Genomic DNA, 24,017 nt, shown 5'->3' on the forward strand with positions numbered 1-24,017 from the left:
TTTAGTCTTCCCACACCTGTTCCCGATCCTTTCCCCTGATTGGAGTCCCTATTTATTCCTTTGTGTTCCGTTCCTGTCCTGTCGGTTCCTTGTTTAGTATTCACCGTGCTGTGATTGTGTTTCGCCCTGTCCTGTCGTGTTTTTTGCCTTCATCAGATGCTGCGTGTGAGCAGGTGTCTCTGTCAACTACGGCCTGCGCCTACCCGAAGCGACCTGCAGTCTGTGGCCGCTTCTCTTGTTATTCCCCTCTACAGACTAGAGGATTTCTGTTATTCCCTGTTTGGACTTGAATAAACTCTGTTTCTGTTAAGTCGCTTTTGGGTCCTCTATCACCTGCATGACAGAAGGAACCGACCAAGGAATGGACCCAGCGACTTCAGACGCTCGTTACACTGCCGTCAAGATCCAAGGAGCCATGCTCGGCAGACACGAGCAGGAATTGTCTGCTGCTCGCCATGCCGTGGAGAACCTGGCCGCTCAGGTTTCCGACCTCTCTGGACAGTTCCAGAGTCTACGTCTCGTGCCACCTGTTACTTCCTGGCCTGCCGAGCCTCCAGAACCTAGGGTTAATAACCCACCTTGCTACTCCGGGCAGCCCACTGAGTGCCGCTCCTTTCTCACGCAGTGTGAGATTGTGTTCTCTCTCCAACCCAACACATACTCTAGAGAGAGAGCTCGGGTTGCTTACGTCATTTCACTCCTTACTGGCCGGGCTCGAGAATGGGGCACAGCTATCTGGGAGGCAAGGGCTGATTGCTCTAACAAGTTCCAGAACTTTAAAGAGGAGATGATTCGGGTTTTTGACCGTTCAGTTTTTGGTAGGGAGGCTTCTAGGGCCCTGGCTTCCTTATGCCAAGGTGAACGGTCCATAACGGATTATTCTATTGAGTTTCGCACTCTTGCTGCCTCTAGTGAGTGGAACGAGCCGGCGCTGCTCGCTCGTTTTCTGGAGGGACTCCACGCAGTGGTTAAGGATGAGATTCTCTCCCGGGAGGTTCCTTCAGATGTGGACTCTTTGATTGCTCTCGCCATCCGCATAGAACGACGGGTAGATCTTCGTCACCGGGCTCGTGGAAGAGAGCTCGCATCAACGGTGTTTCCCTGCTCCGCATCGCAACCATCTCCCTCCTCTGGCTTTGAGACTGAGCCCATGCAGCTGGGAGGGATTCGCATCTCGACTAAGGAGAGGGAACGGAGGATCACCAACCGCCTGTGCCTCTATTGCGGAGTTGCTGGACATTTTGTTAATTCATGTCCAGTAAGAGGCCAGAGCCCATCAGTAAGCGGAGGGCTACTGGTGAGCGCTACTACTCAGGTCTCTTCATCTAGATCTTGTACTACTATGTCGGTCCATCTACGCTGGACCGGTTCGGGTGCTACATGCAGTGCCTTGATTGACTCTGGGGCTGAGGGTTGTTTCATGGACGAAGCATGGGTTCGGAAACATAACATTCCTTTCAGACCGTTAGACAAGCCTACGCCCATGTTTGCCTTAGATGGTAGTCATCTTCCCAGTATCAAATTTGAGACACTACCTTTAACTCTCACAGTATCTGGTAACCACAGTGAGACTATTTCTTTTTTGATTTTCCGTTCACCGTTTACACCTGTTGTTTTGGGTCATCCCTGGCTAGTATGTCATAATCCTTCTATTAATTGGTCTAGTAATTCTATCCTATCCTGGAACGTTTCTTGTCATGTGAAGTGTTTAATGTCTGCCATCCCTCCCCTTTCTTCTGTCCCTACTTCTCAGGAGGAACCTGGCGATTTGACAGGAGTGCCGGAGGAATATCATGATCTGCGCACGGTCTTCAGTCGGTCCCGAGCCAACTCCCTTCCTCCTCACCGGTCATATGATTGTAGTATTGATCTCCTTCCGGGGACCACTCCTCCTCGAGGTAGACTATACTCTCTGTCGGCTCCCGAACGTAAGGCTCTCGAGGATTATTTGTCTGTGTCTCTTGACGCCGGTACCATAGTGCCTTCTTCTTCTCCGGCCGGGGCGGGGTTCTTTTTTGTTAAGAAGAAGGACGGTACTCTGCGCCCCTGCGTGGATTATCGAGGGCTGAATGACATAACGGTTAAGAATCGTTATCCGCTTCCCCTTATGTCATCAGCCTTCGAGATTCTGCAGGGAGCCAGGTGCTTTACTAAGTTGGACCTTCGTAACGCTTACCATCTCGTGCGCATCAGAGAGGGGGACGAGTGGAAAACGGCGTTTAACACTCCGTTAGGGCATTTTGAGTACCGGGTTCTGCCGTTCGGTCTCGCCAATGCGCCAGCTGTTTTTCAGGCATTAGTTAATGATGTTCTGAGAGACATGCTGAACATCTTTGTTTTTGTCTATCTTGACGATATCCTGATTTTTTCTCCGTCACTCGAGATTCATGTTCAGCACGTTCGACGTGTTCTACAGCGCCTTTTAGAGAATTGTCTCTACGTTAAGGCTGAGAAGTGCTCTTTTCATGTCTCCTCCGTTACTTTTCTCGGTTCCGTTATTTCCGCTGAAGGCATTCAGATGGATTCCGCTAAGGTCCAAGCTGTCAGTGATTGGCCCGTTCCAAGGTCACGTGTCGAGTTGCAGCGCTTTTTAGGTTTCGCTAATTTCTATCGGCGTTTCATTCGTAATTTCGGTCAAGTTGCTGCCCCTCTCACAGCTCTTACTTCTGTCAAGACGTGTTTTAAGTGGTCCGGTTCCGCCCAGGGAGCTTTTGATCTTCTAAAAGAACGTTTTACGTCCGCTCCTATCCTCGTTACTCCTGACGTCACTAGACAATTCATTGTCGAGGTTGACGCTTCAGAGGTAGGCGTGGGAGCCATTCTATCCCAGCTTCCAGTCTGACGATAAGGTTCATCCTTGCGCTTATTTTTCTCATCGCCTGTCGCCATCTGAGCGCAACTATGATGTGGGTAACCGTGAACTGCTCGCCATCCGCTTAGCCCTAGGCGAATGGCGACAGTGGTTGGAGGGGGCGACCGTTCCTTTTGTCGTTTGGACAGACCATAAGAACCTTGAGTACATCCGTTCTGCCAAACGACTTAATGCCCGTCAAGCTCGTTGGGCGTTGTTTTTCGCTCGTTTCGAGTTTGTGATTTCTTACCGTCCGGGTAGCAAGAACACCAAGCCTGATGCCTTATCCCGTCTGTTTAGTTCTTCTGTGGCTTCTACTGATCCCGAGGGGATTCTTCCTTATGGGCGTGTTGTCGGGTTAACAGTCTGGGGAATTGAAAGACAGGTTAAGCAAGCACTCACGCACACTGCGTCGCCGCGCGCTTGTCCTAGTAACCTCCTTTTCGTTCCTGTTTCCACTCGTCTGGCTGTTCTTCAGTGGGCTCACTCTGCCAAGTTAGCTGGTCATCCCGGTGTTCGAGGCACTCTTGCGTCTATTCGCCAGCGCTTTTGGTGGCCGACTCAGGAGCGTGACACGCGCCGTTTCGTGGCTGCTTGTTCGGACTGCGCGCAGACTAAGTCGGGTAACTCTCCTCCTGCCGGTCGTCTCAGACCGCTCCCCATTCCTTCTCGACCATGGTCTCACATCGCCTTAGACTTCATTACCGGTCTGCCTTTGTCTGCGGGGAAGACTGTGATTCTTACGGTTGTCGATAGGTTCTCTAAGGGGCATTGGCGGCACATTTCATTCCCCTCGCTAAACTTCCTTCCGCTAAGGAGACGGCACAAATCATTATTGAGAATGTATTCAGAATTCATGGCCTCCCGTTAGACGCCGTTTCAGACAGAGGCCCGCAATTCACGTCACAGTTTTGGAGGGAGTTCTGTCGTTTGATTGGTGCGTCCGTCAGTCTCTCTTCGGGTTTCATCCCCAGTCTAACGGTCAAGCAGAGAGGGCCAATCAGACGATTGGTCGCATACTACGCAGTCTTTCTTTCAGAAACCCTGCGTCTTGGGCAGAACAGCTCCCCTGGGCAGAATACGCTCACAATTCGCTTCCTTCGTCTGCTACCGGGTTATCTCCGTTTCAGAGTAGTCTGGGTTACCAGCCTCCTCTGTTCTCATCCCAGCTTGCCGAGTCCAGCGTTCCCTCCGCTCAAGCGTTTGTCCAACGTTGTGAGCGCACCTGGAGGAGGGTGAGGTCTGCACTTTGCCGTTACAGGGCACAGACGGTGAGAGCCGCCAATAAACGCAGGATTAAGAGTCCAAGGTATTGTTGCGGCCAGAGAGTGTGGCTTTCCACTCGCAACCTTCCTCTTACGACAGCTTCTCGTAAGTTGACTCCGCGGTTCATTGGTCCGTTCCGTGTCTCCCAGGTCGTCAATCCTGTCGCTGTGCGACTGCTTCTTCCGCGACATCTTCGTCGCGTCCATCCTGTCTTCCATGTCTCCTGTGTTAAGCCCTTTCTTCGCACCCCCGTTCGTCTTCCCTCCCCCTCCCGTCCTTGTCGAGAGCGCACCTATTTACAAGGTACATAAGATCATGGACATGCGTTCTCGGGACGGGGTCACCAATACTTAGTGGATTGGGAGGGTTACGGTCCTGAGGAGAGGAGTTGGGTTCCGTCTCGGGACGTGCTGGACCGTTCACTCATCGATGATTTCCTCCGTTGCCGCCAGGATTCCTCCTCGAGTGCGCCAGGAGGCGCTCGGTGAGTGGGGGGTACTGTCATGTTTGTCATTTATTATCATGTCTTGTCCCTGTGCTCCCCATTCTATTCGTTTCCCTCTGCTGGTCTTATTAGGTTCTTTCCCTCTTTCTATCCCTCTCTCTCCCCTCCCTCTCTCGCTCTCTCTTCTCTCTATCGTTCCGTTCCTGCTCCCAGCTGTTCCTATTCCCCTAATCATCATTTAGTCTTCCCACACCTGTTCCCGATCCTTTCCCTGATTGGAGTCCCTATTTATTCCTTTGTGTTCCGTTCCTGTCCTGTCGGTTCCTTGTTTAGTATTCACCGTGCTGTGATTGTGTTTCGCCCTGTCCTGTCGTGTTTTTTGCCTTCATCAGATGCTGCGTGTGAGCAGGTGTCTCTGTCAACTACGGCCTGCGCCTACCCGAAGCGACCTGCAGTCTGTGGCCGCTTCTCTTGTTATTCCCCTCTACAGACTAGAGGATTTCTGTTATTCCCTGTTTGGACTTGAATAAACTCTGTTTCTGTTAAGTCGCTTTTGGGTCCTCTATCACCTGCATGACAAATACATCACAGACGGTGTCACTAGTAGAGCACTCCCACACCATCAAACCTCCTCCATGCTTCACGGTGGAACCACACATGCGGATATCATCTGTTCACCTACTCTGCCTACTCCTAAAATTTTGACTCAGATCAAAGGACAGATTTCCACCGGTCTAATGTCCATTGCTCATAATTATAAGTCCAAGCAAGTCTCTTATTCTTATTGGTGTCCTTTTGTAGTCCCATAGGGCGGTGAACAATTGGTCCAGCATCGTCGAGGTTAGGGGAGGGTTTGGCCGAGGTAGGCTGTCATTGTAAAATAAGAATTTGTTTTTAACTGACTTGCCTAGTTAAATTAAGTTTAAAAAAAGTAAATAGTGGTTTCTTTGCAGCAATTCGACCATGAAGGCCTGATTCACAGTCTCTTCTGAACAGTTGAATTTGAGATGTGTCTGTTACTTGAAATACGTGAAGCATTTATTTGGGCTACAATATGAGATGCAGTTAACTCTAACGAACCTATCCTCTGCAGCAGAGGTAACTCTTGGTCTTCCTTTCCCATGGCAGTCCTCATGAGAGCCAGTTTCATCATGGTGCTTGATGTTTTTTTCGATTTCACTTGACTGACCTTCATGTCTTAAAGTAATGATGGACCTTTGTTTCTCTTTGCTTATTTTAGCTATTCTTGCCATAATATGCACTTGGTGTTTTTTTTATCAAATATGGCTGTCTTCTGTATAACACCTTGTCACAACACAACTGATTTGTTCATGCGTATTTAAGAAGGAAATAAATTCCACAAATTAACTTTTAACAAGGCACACTTTTAACAAGGTACAGGTGACTAACTCATGAAGCTGGTTGAGAAAATGCCAAGAGTGTGCAAAGCTGTCATCAAGGGAATGTGTGGCTACTTTGAAGAATCTCAAATATAACAAATTTAAATTTGTTGAACACTTTTTTTTGTTACTACTATGTTATTTTATAATTTTCATGTCTTCAAAAATTTCCAACAGTGTAGAAAATAGTAAAAAATAAATAAAACCCTTGAATAAGTAGGTGTGTCCAAACTTTTGCCTGGTACTGCATATATATATATATTTTTATGATTAAAAATCAAATAGCAAATTTATGCTTGGTATGACCTTCTTAATTAAAACAATTCCATATAGCATTAGAAAACTGTGGCTGGCCGAGAGTGCGTTTACCTCCTCGAACCTCATTCTCATTTTGACTCTACTGTTACAATGTCTTAATTGAATTCACTGCTTGGCACACTATACTTTACAATGACGTCTACAAGCCAAAGCTCATGACCTTGAAAAATAACACTGTGGACAGGACTTGATAAAAATGTTACAGGACAAAGGAAAAGTTCAAGCATTAAAACTCTTTTACAGGCTTGGGGATAGCTACCGTAATTCAATTTTAGCAAGAGTCGATAATGTCCTCCTTCTAAAGATTTGGAAAGCTTTGAGTATAACTACAGAACCCAATTTACCTTGAATTTGTGTGCGCACGTACATTTGTGCATTCGTATAAGTGTACATGCATGCGTGTGTGTCCATGCATGCTCCCTTTCACTGGTGTTTGTGTATTTGTGCTGCGTATGTGGAGATGGAGTGCCATATCGCTCCAGGTCTCCAGTGAGAGTGTGTCTAATGAGGCCTACTGTAGACCTTCTGCTTCCCACCTCTCCTCTCAACCTCCCTCCACCTGTGCCTGTATTTCAGCTGAGTTATGCATTGCAGTGTAGTGCAGGCTGTGTAGTGTGTGTGTGTGTTGTGTGTGTATGAGGTATAAGGTAAGGTAACAGCCTTTATTTGAATGCAATTGATCCCCAACCTGAAGAACATACAAATACCTATGCGTGATAAAATAATGTAAATAGACATATACTGTACTTTGTTTCTAAGGTGACCTTTTAAAAGCTAGCAACTCATTTACCTTAACATATTTACAATGATCAGGTGTCTGATTGTGAGGCCATTTGAATGTATTACGTGCCGTTCACTTTTACAAGTGTTGTGTAAACTGTAGCTATAGGCACCCTGCTCCTCTGTATTCATTTATTGCTGAGAGCGATTGAAAGTAAAAGAGTGCATTTCCTGTCTAGAGAGAGTTTCTGTTGCTGAGCTGAGCCCAGTCAGTTGCATCTAGCTCACTGTAATCAAAACAGTCACAGTGGATGATGGTCAATGATTGCTCTCAAATTGGCTCCCGTTCACACATACAGCAGCATTTTATTTTTATCAGACACCTGTAATAGATCTGAGGCTACTGTAGGCTCATCATGGAGATATTCCTGTGTGTCCCAAATGGCTCCCTATTCCCTACGTAGTGCACTAATTTTGACCAGAGCCATATGGGCACAATGTGGAAAAAAGGGGGCATTTGGGACGAAACCGTGGCAAGGCAGTTATAGTACCATGAAGATGGATGGTAGTCATTTACCGGGGTTGTGTCTTTGCATTATCTTGCTACATTCACCGTGTTTGATTGCTCATAGAAAATGTATCATGTTAAATTCACAGCTTCTTCCTCTCGCTTGCGGCCTCTTCAAACACAAACATTTTCTCTCAGCTATTACCAGATGTTTTTACTTGTTGGCACAATAAGGGGATTTTGTTTCCTGTGTTGGTGCAATAGCGGCTGTGTGTTAGTAATTTTGAAGTACACAGAAACAAATGTCTCTCATGTGACACAAGACTAGTGGAGTCTGACCACCAGGCTCTGTCTGTGAGTGAGTGCTGTTGTGGTAACACATGAGTGGATAGTGTGTGTGTTTGTGTGTATGTGTGTGCGTGGGTGGGTGTGTGCATGCTTGCATGTGTGTGTGTGTATATATCTGTGTGTGTGTGTTGGTACGTAATCTCTGTGTGCTTATATGTATGCGTGTGTTTGTGTAAATACGTACGTGAGTGACTGGCCGTCACACCTGAGATTCCAGGAGATAGGTAGTGGTGAGTACATGGTTGCCACCGCTAGTGGATGTTTACATCGCAGCTGCAGACACAGCGTGGTTACTGATGGTTACGGATGTAACCCTGCGCTCCAGCTAATTGACCCAATCAGAGATGTCACAGACATAGGAGGGAGAACACTTTAAATCAACACTTTAAGAGAGCTTTCATGCATCAGTGAATGCTCTTGAACCCACCAACTACAGCAGCTCGACTTTATTGCATGGAGTGAAATCCATTGAGGATGTGCAAAACATTGAGTGGGTGTAACTAAACATGCATTATTGCAATTTCACCTTTGGTAGCCCTTTCTACTCACAGCCCTTGTCATTACATATACGGGCTGGAAATGTCAGATTCAGTCATTGATAATCACCTAAATTGGAACGCAGTGGCTGTACAATAACATGCTATACATACATGATGTCAGAGCTCAGGTTCTTCGCTTCACAGCGCTGTATGGGTTTTGACTGATAGCCGCCATTAAAAACTTCAGCACCTCGTGCAACAGGCAGATGCGCCCATCCCTCATGAAAATTGTGCTACTTTTACACATTTGTTGTTGTCTGAGTGAGGGAAATGCTGTAAATTGAGAGGAGTCGTTGTGTTCCGAAAGATGAGACGTAGATGATTATAATAAATACCACTTTGATGTCATACAACCAAACCACACACCCATGAGTACAAATGTGAATTGAACATTTCCATGTTTGAAAAGTCATGTCATATACAGTATCAACATTTATGATCACTATATTTGATCCACCGTTACAAGGATGACGTGCATTATACCCTGGGTTGTCCTGAACAGAATGAGCCTATGTTTGTCGTATTGTGAAGACAGTTAGCTGGGGAACGCGCTCTTGAATGCACTCATGACTCCATTCTATGCACACCAAAATGTATCTGAAGTGCCGTTTGAAAGCATAGCACTGTAAGATCATATTTTATAACATAGCTAGCCATGTTGGCAGTAGAATAAACTTTCAAATGATGCCCACCTGACCCAGATTGTGATTAATAATGGAATGTTTTCGGATTTCGTAAGCAAAAACAGTCATTGTGTGATGGTGGGGTTGCAAGGCTGTGTTCTAAACAAAAACTACTAAAGTGTGCTTGCTTCAGTTCCTCAATGGTAAAGCTAGGAAAGCTAAAAGAAAGCACCTTATAGTTGAAGGCTCTTTCCTTGAGTAATAAAAGTGCATTGAAATGACTTAGGAATTGTGCACAGTTCGGAGAGGAGTGTGGCCTCCTGGAGACACCAGTTAGGACCCCTCACTCCAACACTTGTAATAATTTTTTCTTACCTACTCCAAAATGTCTATTAATATTATTATTATGTTACAGAATGCATCCAGAGTATATTCTTATTTTGTTATTCGCAGATGCTGTGAATAGTAGGTCTACAGCAAATGTAAAATGCACATAAAATAATCAGTGCAATGTTTGAATTAAGTCTTGTGTCAGGTGAAATGTTGTGTCCTCACCTTTGGTCTGATCGTTACTCCATGATCTCCAAAGGTTTCTCTTTGAATTGCTACAATGGTCATGCATATGCTTTGTAGGGTTATTCTGTTAGAAACATCTACACTTGGCCCTATCCATGCGTGTAAGGTGTTGAAGTCAACACACCTAATCATTTATTTTCTTTCTATCAGCCGCTGGACTACGAAACGAAGAAGGCCTACACCTTCAAGGTAGATGCATCCAACGCCCACCTGGACCCACGGTTCCACAGCTTAGGGGCCTTTAAAGACACGGCCACAGTGAAGATTAACGTCCTGGATGTAGATGAGCCTCCAGTCTTCACTAAGCCCTCCTATGAGATGGATGTGTACGAGGACTCACCTGTAGGTGACATCATCGGAGCAGTCACCGCCCAGGATCTGGATGCTAGCAACAGCCCTGTCAGGTAAAGTAAAAACTGTTGTTATGGTTTAGGGAATATCATGAGGAGCTAGAAGACCTTGGGAGGCACTGTAAGATCTTTGTTCCTGGTCTACACTAACCTGATTCAACAACAATAAAGCCCAAACTCTCTTTATCTCTAGCAGTCTACCTCTAACTAGCAGCAGTCCTGTCAAGTAAAGTTACAACTTTTATTATGGTTTAATATATATAATAATAATATATGCCATTTAGCAGACGCTTTTATCCAAAGCGACTTACAGTCATGTGTGCATACATTCTACGTATGGGTGGTCCCGGGGATCGAACCCACTACCCTGGCGTTACAAGCGCCATGCTCTACCAACTGAGCTACAGAAGGACCAAGAAATAGGATGAGTAACTATAGGACCTTGGGTGGTGCTGTAACACTCTGTTCATTACTCCTCAGCCTGGGGGACTCCCATTTTGCAATTTACAGACTTGTGTTTGAGCTGAACAATAGTAACCTGATTTAACTACTCAATTAACAATAAAGCCCAAACAGGGCTGGGTAGGTTACTTTCTAATTGCAATCTGTTACAATTACTAGTGACCTATCAATAAAGTGACTTTTGGATTACCAGAACACAGTAATATGATTACTTTCAGTTACTTTTAGATTACTCTCCCCTTAAGAGCCATTAGAAGAACACAAAACAAATATTACCAGTTGATCAACATCTTTTGCAGGATAAATCAATATTAGAAGTTAACACAGCTGGCAATAAATTGAGGTTTTACTTCATGGGTTGGTTATGTAGGCTTTTTCTAACCCATTGCTTTCTACTACAGATAATACAATTAGGCTTCGTTGGTGATACTTTGATATCTCAATAATTTGCAGCTGTTTAAGTCTATAAAAAGTATGTGAGTTTGAGCATGTGTTTGTTAGGCTTATGTTTCTTTTTTTCAGCTGTACTCGTGGTGTTTTTGAAATAAACTCATTTTTTACAGTATAATACAACAGTCGAGTTTAGACGGGAGAAACTCTATAGCAGTGATAGCTGCGATCCATAGCTGCGATCCACACTATGCAGCTGTTGCAAGAGCGTATTTTATACTGGCTGTCCACTGGTCACAAAAACATTGGTTGAATTGAAGAAGTTTAAGATACCTATCAATCATTGTTTTTGTGACCAGTGGACAGCCAGTATAAAATGCGCTCTTGCAACAGCTGCATAGTGTGGATCGCAGCTATCGCAGCTATGCAATTGGGTTAACTTCTTGCGTCGAGCCATCCCGGATCCGGGATCGTGACTTCAGCCTCAAGCCCATTACCATAACGCAACGTTAACTATTCATGAAAATCGCAAATGAAATGAAATAAATCATCTAGCTCTCAAGCTTAGCCTTTTGTTAACAACATTGTCATCTCAGATTTTCAAAATATGCTTCTCAACCATAGCAAAACAAGCATTTGTGTAACAGTATTGATAGATAGCGTAGCATTTAGCTTTAGCATTCAGCAGGCAACATTTTCACAAAAACAAATAAAATCATTTACCTTTGAAGAACTTCGGATGTTTTCAATGAGGAGACTCTCAGTTAGATAGCAAATGTTCAGTTTGTCCAAAAATATTATTTGTATAGGAGAAATCGCTCCGTTTGGTACATCACGTTTGGCTACCAAAAAAAAAAAAAAAAAAATTCAGTCATCAAAACGCCAAACTTCTATCAAAATTAACTCCATAATATCGACTGAAACATGGCAAACGTTGTTTAGAATCAATCCTCAAGGTGTTTTTCACATATCTCTTCGATGATATATCGTTCGTGGAAGTGTGCTTTCTCCTCTGAATCCCATGGGAAAATGCCTGCAGCTGAAGATTACGCACCAATTTAGACAAAGGAGACCGGGCGGACACCTGGTAAATGTAGTCTCTTATGGCCAATCTTCCAATGATATGCCTACAAATACGTCACAATGCTGCAGACACCTTGGGCAAACGGCAGAAAGCGTACGCTCATTCAGGGCACATTCACAGCCATATAAGGAGACAATGGAAAACAGAGTCTCAAAAATTCTGCTCATTTCCTGTTTGAAGTTTCATCTTGGTTTCGCCTGTAGCATCAGTTCTGTGGCACTCACAGATAATATCTTTGCAGTTTTGGAAACGTCAGAGTGTTTTCTTTGCAAAGCTGTCAATTATATGCATAGTCGAGCTTCTCTTTGTGACAAAATATTGCGTTTAAAACGGGCATGTTTTTTAAAATCCAATAATGAAATAGCGCCCCCATAGGTTCAAGAGGTTAAAGTACATATATACACTACCATTCAAAAGTTTGGGGTCACATAGAAATGTCCTTCGTTATTTAAAGAATAGCATTTGTTTGTCCATTAAAATAACATCAAATTGAACAGACATTGTAAATGTTGTAAATGACTATTGTAGCTGGAAACGGCTACAATAGAGAGTTGCGTCAATTCGAATCTGCGTCAATTCGAATCTGGTATCAGGATAAATATGACAATGAATCACCGATTGTATGCTATGTATTTTTTATTAGCTAAGGAATAAGTGGTAAATGCACATTTTGTATATACGGGCTCTCTGTCCCACCTCGCAGGGCAAACAGAGAACTAACTTGTTCTTGACAAAGATATTATAAATATACTCTGACAGAAATAGTTCCTGCTTCCAAGCCGGGCTGTCAGAATAGAGACTGGGCGTGGTTTAGACTCACCCAGCCTATCGTTGATTGTTGTCGTACGAGCTGGTACCAGCCCCTGGGCGCTCCAGTTGATATATGTAACTGTTGCTGTGTCGAGTATCTATGCGCTCATTCCCTAGATACCGTTATCACATATCTGGTTTCAGTTATTGTTAATTTTGAGTTCTAACAAAAACAGTCTGTGGTTTGCTACACTACATTCTGTATGTGTCCGTTTTTATGTTATTCTGCATTTTTCCATCATGAGAAAGGCCCATGGCCCTGAAACTGTTAACAATGTTTTAAGTCAGCTATGTTGCATAACACATCCTCTTTCTATTCTGGTTAGAGCCAGTTTATGCTGTTCTGTGAAGGGAGTAGTACACAGCATTGTACGAGATCTTCAGTTTCTTTGCAATTTCTCGCATGGAATAGCATTAATTTCTCAGAACAAGAATAGACTGACGAGTTTCATAGAAATTTCGTTGTTTCTAGCCATTTTGAGCCTGTAATCGAACCCACAAATGCTGATGCTCCATATACTCAACTAGTCTAAAGACCTCCCGGACCCGGACCCGGGATCGTGACTACGGCTCAAGCTCATTACCATAACGCAAAATGCAAAAAAATATTCTTAGAAATATTTAACCTCCACATATTAACAAGTCCAATAGCTCAAATGAAAGATAAACACCTTGTTCATCTACACAGCTAGTCAGATTTCTAAAATGTTTTACGGCGAAAACATAGCACATATTTATATTAGATCACCACCGAAACAAAAGACAAGCGGCAGCCATTTTGTCCCAGAAAATATAAAATTTAAAAGTAGGATTAAAAAATAAATAATTCACTAACCTTTTGAAAATCTTCATCAGATGACAGTAATATTACATGTTACACAGTACATTTTTTTTTCAATAATATGCCATTTATATCCATAAATCTCTGTTTACAATGACGACATTTCAAAAAATGCTACTCAAATGTCCGGAGAAATGATGATAGCTCCGACAGATAACGTCAGATAACAAGCAATAAACATGACTAAATATACATGTTCTACATATAGTTACAAAGATACACTTCTTCTTAATGCAACCGCTGTATTACATTTATTTTTAACGTTACAGAAATCATCCACTGGGCTATACAATGAGACGGCGCTCAGATATTAGCAGTATGTCTCCTCTGCGTTTGGAGTCCACAGAAACCCAAAATAACCACATAAATATTCCCTTACCTTTGATGTTCTTCGATCAGAAGACGTAGAAGGAGTCATACTTACCCAATACATCGTTTGGTTTCACGTTGTGTGTCTCTGTATTAGCATATGCTAACAGCTTCAGCTGAAATGCATCCAAAATGACTTCTGGTCCAGCACTCTTGCGCATCAAAACTTCCAATTTACATATTATATGTTGACTAAACTGGTTAAACTATGTGCAGAATCGAGCTTTCTGATGTTTCTAACATGTTGAACAAAGATCAGCGCGAACAGACAAACCGGCATCAATTGCTGGACCATGGAAAAGAACGTTCTCCAAATCGGCCGCGCGCAATAGAGTGCATGTTTTTCAGAGTGACACGAGCATTTTCGCCCGCCAAACGTCGAGGGCTCGTGGGATTCTCACAATGAACGCGTTATTTGAAAGCAGACATCGCGCTGAACAAATACATACTGTTCCCAGATCGGTAGCTGCCTGGAAAGGGTGGGGGCGATGATGTCAAAGTTGACCCAACTTTTCTCTTCACAAGAGAGAGTTTGGGAGAAAGGCTGCCCTGAGAGTTCTGCTTTACATACAGACACAATTTAAACGGGTTTAGAAACTTTAGAATGTTTTCTATTCAATAATAATTATTATATGCATATATTAGCAATTTTGGGAAAAAATATTTTCAGTTTTACTATGGGCACGCACTTCCTCCAAAGGGGGCAGTATTGAGGGCTAGTCTTCAGTTCAACCGTTTTCAGCTGGGCTAAGATAATTGCAAAAGGGTTTTCTAAAGATCAATTAGGCTTTTAAAATGATAAAATTGGATTAGCTAACACAACATGCCATTGGAACACAGGAGTGATGGTTGCTGAAAATGGGCCTCTACGCCTGTGTAGATATTCCATTAAAAATCAGCCGTTTCCAGCTACAATACTCATTTACAACATTAACAATGTCTACACTGTTTTTCTGATCAATTTGATGTTATTTTAATGGACAAAAAAATGGATTTTCTTTCAAAACAATTAAATTTCAAAGTGACCCCAAACTTTTGAACAGCAGTGTACATTTGTGAATAGCCATCCACAACAATCCCAATCCGTAAGGCGCAACAAGCTAAATGAGAGAGCAGCAGTGTGATTCAATGAGCTATGTAAATAATAAGTGATATCCGTTTTGCCCGTATAGGCTACACCACTGCTATCGCCCTAACCTCGAAGTGTTTATTGAAATTGGATCATCTTTGGATGTCATCAGCATTGAAAGACATGGCTTGGACTGTAGCTTACAAAATACTATTCCTGTTATTTTCCTCTGATCCATCAAATGCATTTGGTGTGTCTCTGACTTGTGGTCATATTCCTTCAGGCGGAATTTTTTCAATGCTGCTTTGAACTTCATTGAAAAGGATTAGGATTACAGTGATTTCAAAAAAATAATAATGTTTTATCAGGTACATATAACAGGTTACATGTAATGTGGTACTCCCCAACCCTGAGTCCAAACACTCTCTAGCTCTCTCTCTATCTCGCTCTGTTTCTTGTAAATAGCATTTCAAATAAAAATCTTAGTACAGAGAGTACAGTAGAAGACAATTGAGTGTCTCGTGCACAGATGGAAACAGAGTGCATTGTTAAAAAATGTATGAGGGGTATTTTGCTTTGGAGTCTTATTTCTGTTCAGACAGATTGCTTTTAGTTCTACAGTGATGATTTTCAAGGATGTACTCTTGAGTGGTTGGACAAGACACAAATGGCAAAAAATTGCCTGTTGCATCCAAGAAAGTATTTGTTTTAATATGAATATTTCATCTCGTATAAAATACAATAGAATATAGGCGAGGTAAAGATTTGTAGAACAAAAAGCCTTTGCTCTCGGTTGTTTTGATTTTTCACTTTGTCTTGAGTGTGTTTAATTATTCAGAAACTCCAAAGTTGACATTGTTCGTTTTCATGCCGTCAGAAAATAACTCCAAAACAATAGTACCAATGACTTATCATGCATAGCGAATCACAATTTTAGAGTTTCGCCTCCACAAACTCCCACTATTCTGTGGTGCATCACCAAGTTATATTTAACTGAAGGGAAGAGCAAGCATGAAAACTGCATTTTATCATTACTTCAACCATCAACTGAAAGTTCAGATGACTGAGGGATTTGTGCGACCTTTTCTGACATGACCAGAGATCACGGACATCTGAAAGCATTGTGAAAGGAAGCGGTGCAGCATCCAGTGCCCCACATTGGCTGTAAACTCTCAGCCTCCTACATCATACTCTATCACAAGAAAGGCCTTCATGGCTTTCTCAACAGTGGCTTGATAGAGGCGAACATTTGCTCTAACCACTAGGCTACCCTGCCGCCCCAACTGCTCTTGTTTGAGGCTCAGGACGTACATCAATGCCAATGGGTTGAACAGAGAAAGTTTTGCAGTTCACAGTGAACACTGCATAGATGTGCTGAATTCAGTGCTATATCACTCTCAATCACCTGTGTGATGCTGAACTATAAAATGTGCTATCCATGGTCCTGAACAGTGTCTAGAGCTGTTCATGTTGCTCAATAGCGAGCTGTCCAGGTGCTGAAAAGTAGACTGACACACTGGAGTCTATCAGTGGCTTTTCATTGCAGTGAAATTGTCAGCTTTGCTTATTTTTGTTCACTCACTCATTCCATTGACAGACTACAAACTTGTGTTAGATACTCACAATTAAGTATTTATGAAAGCTGTTGGCGTGTTTTTTATTGATAAGGTTTTCTTTAGTAAAATGGGACTGGAGCATAATGGCTCCCAAGTGGCGCAGCAGTCTAAGGCTCTCAATCTTAGTGCTAGAGGTGTCACTACAGACCCTGGTTTGATCCCGGGCTGTATCACAACCGGCCGTCCCATAAGGCGGCGCACAATTGGCCCAGTGTCGTATGTGTTAGGAGAGGGTTTGGCCGAGGTAGGCTGTAATGGTAAAATAAGATTTTGTTCTTAACTGACTTGCGTAGTTCAAATCAAATCAAACTTTATTTGTCACATGCGCCGAATACAACACGTCTAGACCTTACCGTGAAATGCTTACTTACAATCCCTTAACCAACAGTGCAGTTCAAGAAGAGTTAAAAAAATATAAAGAAAACTAAAGTAAAAAACTAATAAAGAATAATAATAAATAGTTAAATAAAGGTTAAATCAAAAATAAAATTAAATTATTATTAGCATTTTTCCATAGCATATTTTTCTTGTAAAATGTAATATTAAATTCATATCGAATTCAAGACTGGTGGTGTCTTTTGGAAACATGATATATATTCCTTTTGAAGTAATGCCATATTTGCACACTAACAATTACAAAGGATATCTCAAAAGTAGCATTTCAGAAGGGAGATTGTTTAAAAAAAATAGGCAGGTTGAGATTCAACTAGAAAATATGGTCATGCCCTAAGGATGAATTTACAAGCATTCTTCCCTTTGAACCAGTGATCAGAGTTCTAGTGTAATATTCATCAAAGAAAGTAGACCTAACACTGAACGGTTCTGGCTAGATCAAGTCTACTTCAAGGCATTCAACTAAACAGGGTTAAAGAGAGGGCTAGGATAATTGGATGTTTGACTATAAAACATGTTATCTGGTTAGAACAGGTTCTGCACGTATCAGACATGATGAGAAACAGATATGAAAATTCAGGCCAAACTGCCTTTTTACAAGCTGTTGGAGAACTGTGCTACCAATATATAACAATACTAAGCACAGTATAGCGCCATACAAAGAGTACCAAGTTTACAGAAAGAATATTTGAGAAAGACATTGTTTAGGTCCAAGTCGACCACGTTGCAATAACCGGAAGACAAATCATTGGCTGAACATATCAATTTTGCCATGCAGCAACATCAATAACAAATGCCTCTTCAATTACTAACAAAAGCCTCTTTAGTAATCAACAAATCCCTCTTTGGTTTGAAAACGATACGTTGATCAGCTTGCATCTTTGTGGTAACGTTGTGTAGCCTACATCTTAATGATGATGCTGCTTTCAGTGGTCCTTAACCCTTATTGAAAGTACATGTCTAGAGCAATGTTTCTTTAAAAGACTGTGCATGTTGTGTCACTCCAAAAAAAATATTTAGTCAGCATAACCAAGACACATGCGCCACCGTTACTCAATTGTGATGTATGCTGCTTACCACAGCCCATTTTGTGGAAATGCCCTCAGTGTATGAGTAATAAACATTACCTCTCTGCCTCTCAAATGGAACCCTATTCCTTATATAGTGCATTACATTTGTCCAGGGCCCATAGGGAGATATAGGGAATATGGTGCAGTTTAGGATGCAATCCCTGGTTGAATATATTACACCTAATTCTATATATTTGCCCATGGGGGAAATGAATTCCATGCTACCCTCGTGTGGGAAATTGCCTAATTTACCAAATGTTTTATTAGGTATTCCATCGACTGGAAGAGTGACCTGGACAGCTACTTTGACATTGATCCAGTGGAGGGAACGATTTCCACAAACGAACTACTGGACAGAGAACATATCGCCCAGCACAATATCACCATTGTGGCCACCAAACTTAGTAAGTATGTGACAACAGATAGATCACGATTCATGCCGGTATCACTGCCGCCTTTGTCTTTTGAAATCTGTGTGACAGATTTAAGGAGGTTTCAATCAAGTCAATAGTCAATCTCATTTTGTTTGAGTCGTTTATTGGCAACCGTAAAGCTCGATGGCTCCCCCGGAGCTTGTTTGATCAGGACATTGTTTCCTCTGGCCGTACCCACCTTAACTGTCTCTGAAACTCTCTCTCTGTCCTTCTCTTCATTCTTTACCCTCTCTACCTTTTAATGCTCTACCGTAAAAATGTTTTTAACTGCCTTCCAATTCAAGGTTTCTTATTCATGATATTTTAAAGAGATTCACTGGTACTTTTGTATCTTTTTTTAGCCAGTAGATGTGAAAGCAGAGTTCACGAGCCAAAAATGATTGCCAACAAATTGCGTACTAGGTCACATACTGTATGTGCAGATATGTGCATCGCGTCATTGCTCTCTCGCTCTGCTGTGTATGCATCTTGCTAGATGTCACTCAAATGGCGAGGGGCTCAAGATCATTGGCTGAAACTCGAATTGCTTGGGTAATTGCTAGGGGGCTGGCCCATGTGGGGGAAAATGGAGGGAAAACGGTGCCGTACAGCTTCCAGAAAACATTCTCTTTTAAACTAGGGATGTCATGGCTTATTGAGGTAAAACATTAATTCTGAAAATAGATTTGGCATAAATGAACTACACACTGACACATCCAGCCCAAAGTGGGAGGTTTAAAAAAAGACTTACTAGTCGGCAAAGTTCCAGAGCATGTCTTTAAGATCAAAATGTTCTTGCTTGAATGATCTTATGTTGACAATGATCAAGAAAGTCTATGTTTTCAGTCACGCCACAAAAAAAGAGGTACATATATATTAATGATGGAGAGCCCTGCAGTGTTGATTTAAGAGGTAATTTACACTCACTGTGAATTTAAGAGCTGCCATCAGACTAATTATATATTTTTATGAAGAAAAGTGGAGCAAATTTCCAGATAAATAAGCAAATCCATCGTCATCAAGTCATCAAATCTGCTAAGAGCCATCAAAGTCATTATCTGGGAGGCAGGCTGGTGCTCAATCAAAATTATCCACGCTGTATATTCATTAGAACGGACTGTAAAATAAGGGCCATTAAAAGTTGAGCTGCTTTTATCGCCTTGGAAACTGGCATTAGTCACTTCGCGGTGGGTGGCGATGAAATTCGAATTTATGTTTCTGGATTCATTGCAGTAATGGAGGGATGGAGGGACGGAGTGGTGGGGGGGTGGAGTGATGGAGAGGTGGATGGATGGAGGGATATGGGTGGGGGAATGTGGGGGTGATGGAGGCTCAGCCATCATACTCAACATGTGAATCAGCGATTGGGGATCATGGGATATCCTTTTTGCACACATACCTCTCACATCCCTCCATCCTTCTTTCCCTGTTCACCTGTCAGACTCAAAATACAACAACATACCTGGTGAATACGGCATTTTGCTTTCAGTCTTCCAATGCTTCACATGCCGAATAAGCCATGGAAGCTGTATCAACATTTCTGGAGTAGCCTTTCCACCGGCATCTCCACTGCAGCCCTTGTTTGTTTTTGTTGCCTTGAGGAACTTGCCGTAAACCCTACACCACTTTTGTGAAAAAGTATTTGGGTCGGACCCCAGCGTCTCCACAATCTCTCTCCATGAATTGGCATGGTGGTCTTCATATAATGCATGGCTAGAATTGTAGAGGTGCAGGTACTTCTGCACCTCCTCGTCAATCAATGCTTGAAGTTGTCGTTCATAATCTTAAATGCACACTGAGTTTCAGGCTGAATCATGAAGAAGAAACTTGCCTACCCCTACAGTTGACCAATCATGGACAAAGGGGCGTAGACTTCGGCTCCTGAACATCGGCTGTCCTTGATTTAAAAAAAATTGTCTGCCCGTACAAAGTCCAAAACGAACAAAAGCATCACTTTTCCGAACTGTTTCAGCTGGGAAGATTCAGGCACCTTTATTCCCCTCACTAACACACCTACATCCACCTAGCTTTCCCCTCTGAGAGCCTAAATTCCGAGAGAGGTCGTTGACTTGTGAGCGGAATACACTTGTGTCCAGTGTTTATAGGAAACGTAACGGTGTTGGATGCTATAGAATGCCTGGACACTTGGTGTCCATTATAGATAAACCTGGGCTCTCCCTGGGACTACAGTTTTGTATCTCCAAACATTTGACTTAAGATCAGTTGTGAGACCTTAGAGCCTGACAGAGCGTTTTACAGTGGCTCCTGTAATGGCTGGTATGGGCCCTGTGTGATTCTTCTTAGATGTGTGTCTGTGTGCTATGTTTTGTTATGTTCCCACTATGTGGATTAAAATATGATTGGAGACCAAACATGCATAAGGGGCTCACAGTGATAACAAATTATTACAGTCTACACTGTAGAATAATAGTAAAAACATCAAAACTATGAAATAACACATATGGAATCATGTAGTAACCAAAAAAGTGTTAAACAAATCCTAATATATTTTTTATTTGAGATCCTTCAACGTAGCCACCCTTTGCCTTGATGACTGCTTTGCACACTCTTCACATCCCAGGACACCAATCCCATAGAGGTTCAAGGAAATTATTTGTATATATTTGACATTTTATGTTTATCTGACAGAATATAATGGAATGTGCTAAAAACTAATGTGCACATAAATAACTGCATTTCTATAGCTTCCACAATATTTTTTACACTGGTGGGGGAGTACCAAGATGGAGGCGCAGTGGATTCAACACAGTGCCCCCTATATACCATCTAGTATATATAAATCATTGGATAGGTTGAGGTTTCCCCCTTGCAGTTTCATGAATGATATACATACCATTTAGTGACCTCTATTTGATTATCAACACAGTCTATAATACAATAGGTCTACAACTCTTCATTCCTGGAAGGACACAATGCACCTTTCATGGAAAATAGTTCCTCATTGTTCTGCGTCAGAGGGCCAAGAGAAAACCAGAGGACCTTCAGATACAATATCACAGAGAGAGAGAGAGAGAGAGAGAGAGAGAGAGAGAGAGAGAGAGAGAGAGAGAGAGAGAGAGAGAGAGAGAGAGAGAGAGAGAGAGAGAGAGAGAGAGAGAGAGAGATGCGCAATGTCCAACATCTCTGCCAGAGGAGTATCAGTGTTAGGGGTGGCGATCAGTGCGGAAAGCAGCAAATCCCGTACTCAGTGTCGTTTCTTTTCTGTGAGGAAGATTGCTTTTTCCATCAAGGTCGCACACAGGTCTCTGGCTGAGCCCTAGCTGCATCTTCAATTCCCCTGTGGAGGGGAGGAGGGCCATCCACCGCTCCCTTCCCTATAAGCCTGCACTGCAAAGCATAGCCTACCCCCCCCCACTTCACATCCATAAAGTTTACCTTCACTTCTGCCTCTGAATACAAAGAAGACATTTCCCCCTTGTGCCATAGCTGTATAGAAATATTGTTTCAAAAGCAGAGATTCCGGTAACTGCTCCTCTAGGGAGTTTCAGCAATGTCATTAATATGTGACTTGCATTTCAACAGCAGTTTAAGCTGGAGCCCATAGCAGAAGTCTGAGGGAGAATGGTTTGCGCAATCTGTACACAACTAATGGGTAGAACCAAGTGTAGCTATAAATGTTCAATCATACTGTGTTTATTGTTCATGGAATATAGTCTTCTGTTTTTAGAATACTGAAAGAACATATTTATTTTAAGATATTGACTTTGTATTTATTCTGCAATACATGGATACTTTTGAGGCATCTGAGAATCCTAAGACTGCAGTGCATTATACAACCACATGATGTCAGGGTTGTATAATCAATAGGGAATTGTATAATCTAACACTCTGTTTTCCCTCTTCTTACACTAACTAACCCATAGGCAAGCACAATAAACTCATTAACTAGAAGCATTTGTAATTGTTATGCTCATTGTTGTTTGTTGTGTGATTTTACTCCTCAGATAGCCCGGTGCTGACCAGTAGAGTGGCTGTCACCATTCATGTACTGGATGTCAATGAATTTTCCCCTGAACTAGCCATCCCTTACGAGAGCTTTGTGTGTGAAAATGCCAAAGTAGGCCAGGTAAGTGAGTGTGTGTGTGTATATGAGTCCCAAAAGCTATGTCCCAAATGGCACCATATGTACTGCACTACTTTTGACCAGGGCCTACAGCGGTACAAAGAACCATTAACAATTCATATTCAGCTGTGTGCAATAGGCTTTAATTTTTTTATTTAAAATAAATCATATAAAACAAAAGCTCATTGCCATGCATATCACTGGTATCATTGTATCAGAGTTTTGCATAATGCTAAAACCATCTGCTTTATTTCAGCTAATGGAGGGGTTGGGCGTGCTTTGTTCATCAGCAAGCAAGTGTACATTCAGATGATTTATTTGGATGCAGGGGAGTCTCTGCATGTGCACATTGTAAACCACCCGTGCCTACAAATTAGTATATTAGCAAACATCTACATGCAGTTAGTGTGCCGACAGAGAGTCCCTTTGGGGATTTACCGAATAGCTAGAAAGACCTTTCCGTCACACACTAAAGATGCATTATCCTTACTTCCCACTGGGTACAAACTGGTTGAATCAATGTGGTCTCAAAGTAATTTGTCAACTAATTTTGATGTGGACTCTACTTAGATATTACATATGGATTTCCGAAAAGACAACGTGAACTGTGTTTTAAGGGTAAAATTTCAACCACAGTATCATGTCAACATGGTAACTAGATTTCAATCTAGAAAAACCTTGTATGAAATATATTTAATTTGTACCTTTAGAACAACATCAGATCTTTAACATTATATCCACTTTCAGAAAAATAACAGTAGGCTGGGCAGCACCTTCTACTGGAGAATTGATATATCTTCAGCTACCCTTTGGTCTCACATCCAGGGATTTAACCAAGCCCGGCTTAGCTATGATATCACTGAGTATGACTGATGTGCTATAGTGAGAAGGATTGTTGCGAGATCACTTAAAAATGAAATAGATTCACTATTGCTATTGAATTCATTCCAAAGGGTAGGTTTAACAGAGCAAATTCCATGTGACCATACTTTATCACTCATGTATCATCAATGATAGCATTTAGACCAATATAGCACTAAGAATGTCATCAACAGCTATTGCTTCAATTCAACCTAAACCTAAAAATAGATAATCCAATAGGCCCAGGGTTTCAAGCTAAGGTTGATTTCAAATGTAATGATATTTAGTGATATTGAATTGTGTTTGTTTGTCAACGCAACCAAATATCAACATTTGCAGGAGATGTATCTTCTGCTTGGATAGTTCCACCTGTGCCACTGGCTATAAATCCAGTTTTTCTACAAATGAATAATTGAAATGTTGGATTCAAGTCTCCATTTCAACCAAAAATCTAAGTTAAAGAATAGGACTAAATCATATAATTTTGAATACATTTAAAGTTTGATTTGATTTAGTCTTACGCTTTAACTTATATTTTTGGTTGATGGAGAAATGAATCCAACATTTCAATTATTAATTTGTAGACAGACTGGAAGTAAAGCAGGCTAAGT

General features: G+C 42.1%; 1 protein-coding gene across 1 annotated transcript in view; it reads left to right on the forward strand.

Moving 5' to 3' along the window:
* Window positions 1-24,017, forward strand: part of LOC124039838 (cadherin-12-like) — a 204,627-nt gene that overhangs the window by 155,443 nt on the left and 25,167 nt on the right. Inside the window, exons 7-9 of the mRNA XM_046356286.1 lie at window positions 9,745-9,998; window positions 18,316-18,452; window positions 22,427-22,548. Of these exons, the coding sequence (XP_046212242.1) occupies window positions 9,745-9,998; window positions 18,316-18,452; window positions 22,427-22,548 (513 nt within the window). The remainder of the gene's footprint in view (window positions 1-9,744; window positions 9,999-18,315; window positions 18,453-22,426; window positions 22,549-24,017) is intronic.

Source organism: Oncorhynchus gorbuscha, linkage group LG07 (assembly GCF_021184085.1).
Source record: "Oncorhynchus gorbuscha isolate QuinsamMale2020 ecotype Even-year linkage group LG07, OgorEven_v1.0, whole genome shotgun sequence".
Taxonomy (NCBI): Eukaryota; Metazoa; Chordata; class Actinopteri; order Salmoniformes; family Salmonidae; genus Oncorhynchus; species Oncorhynchus gorbuscha.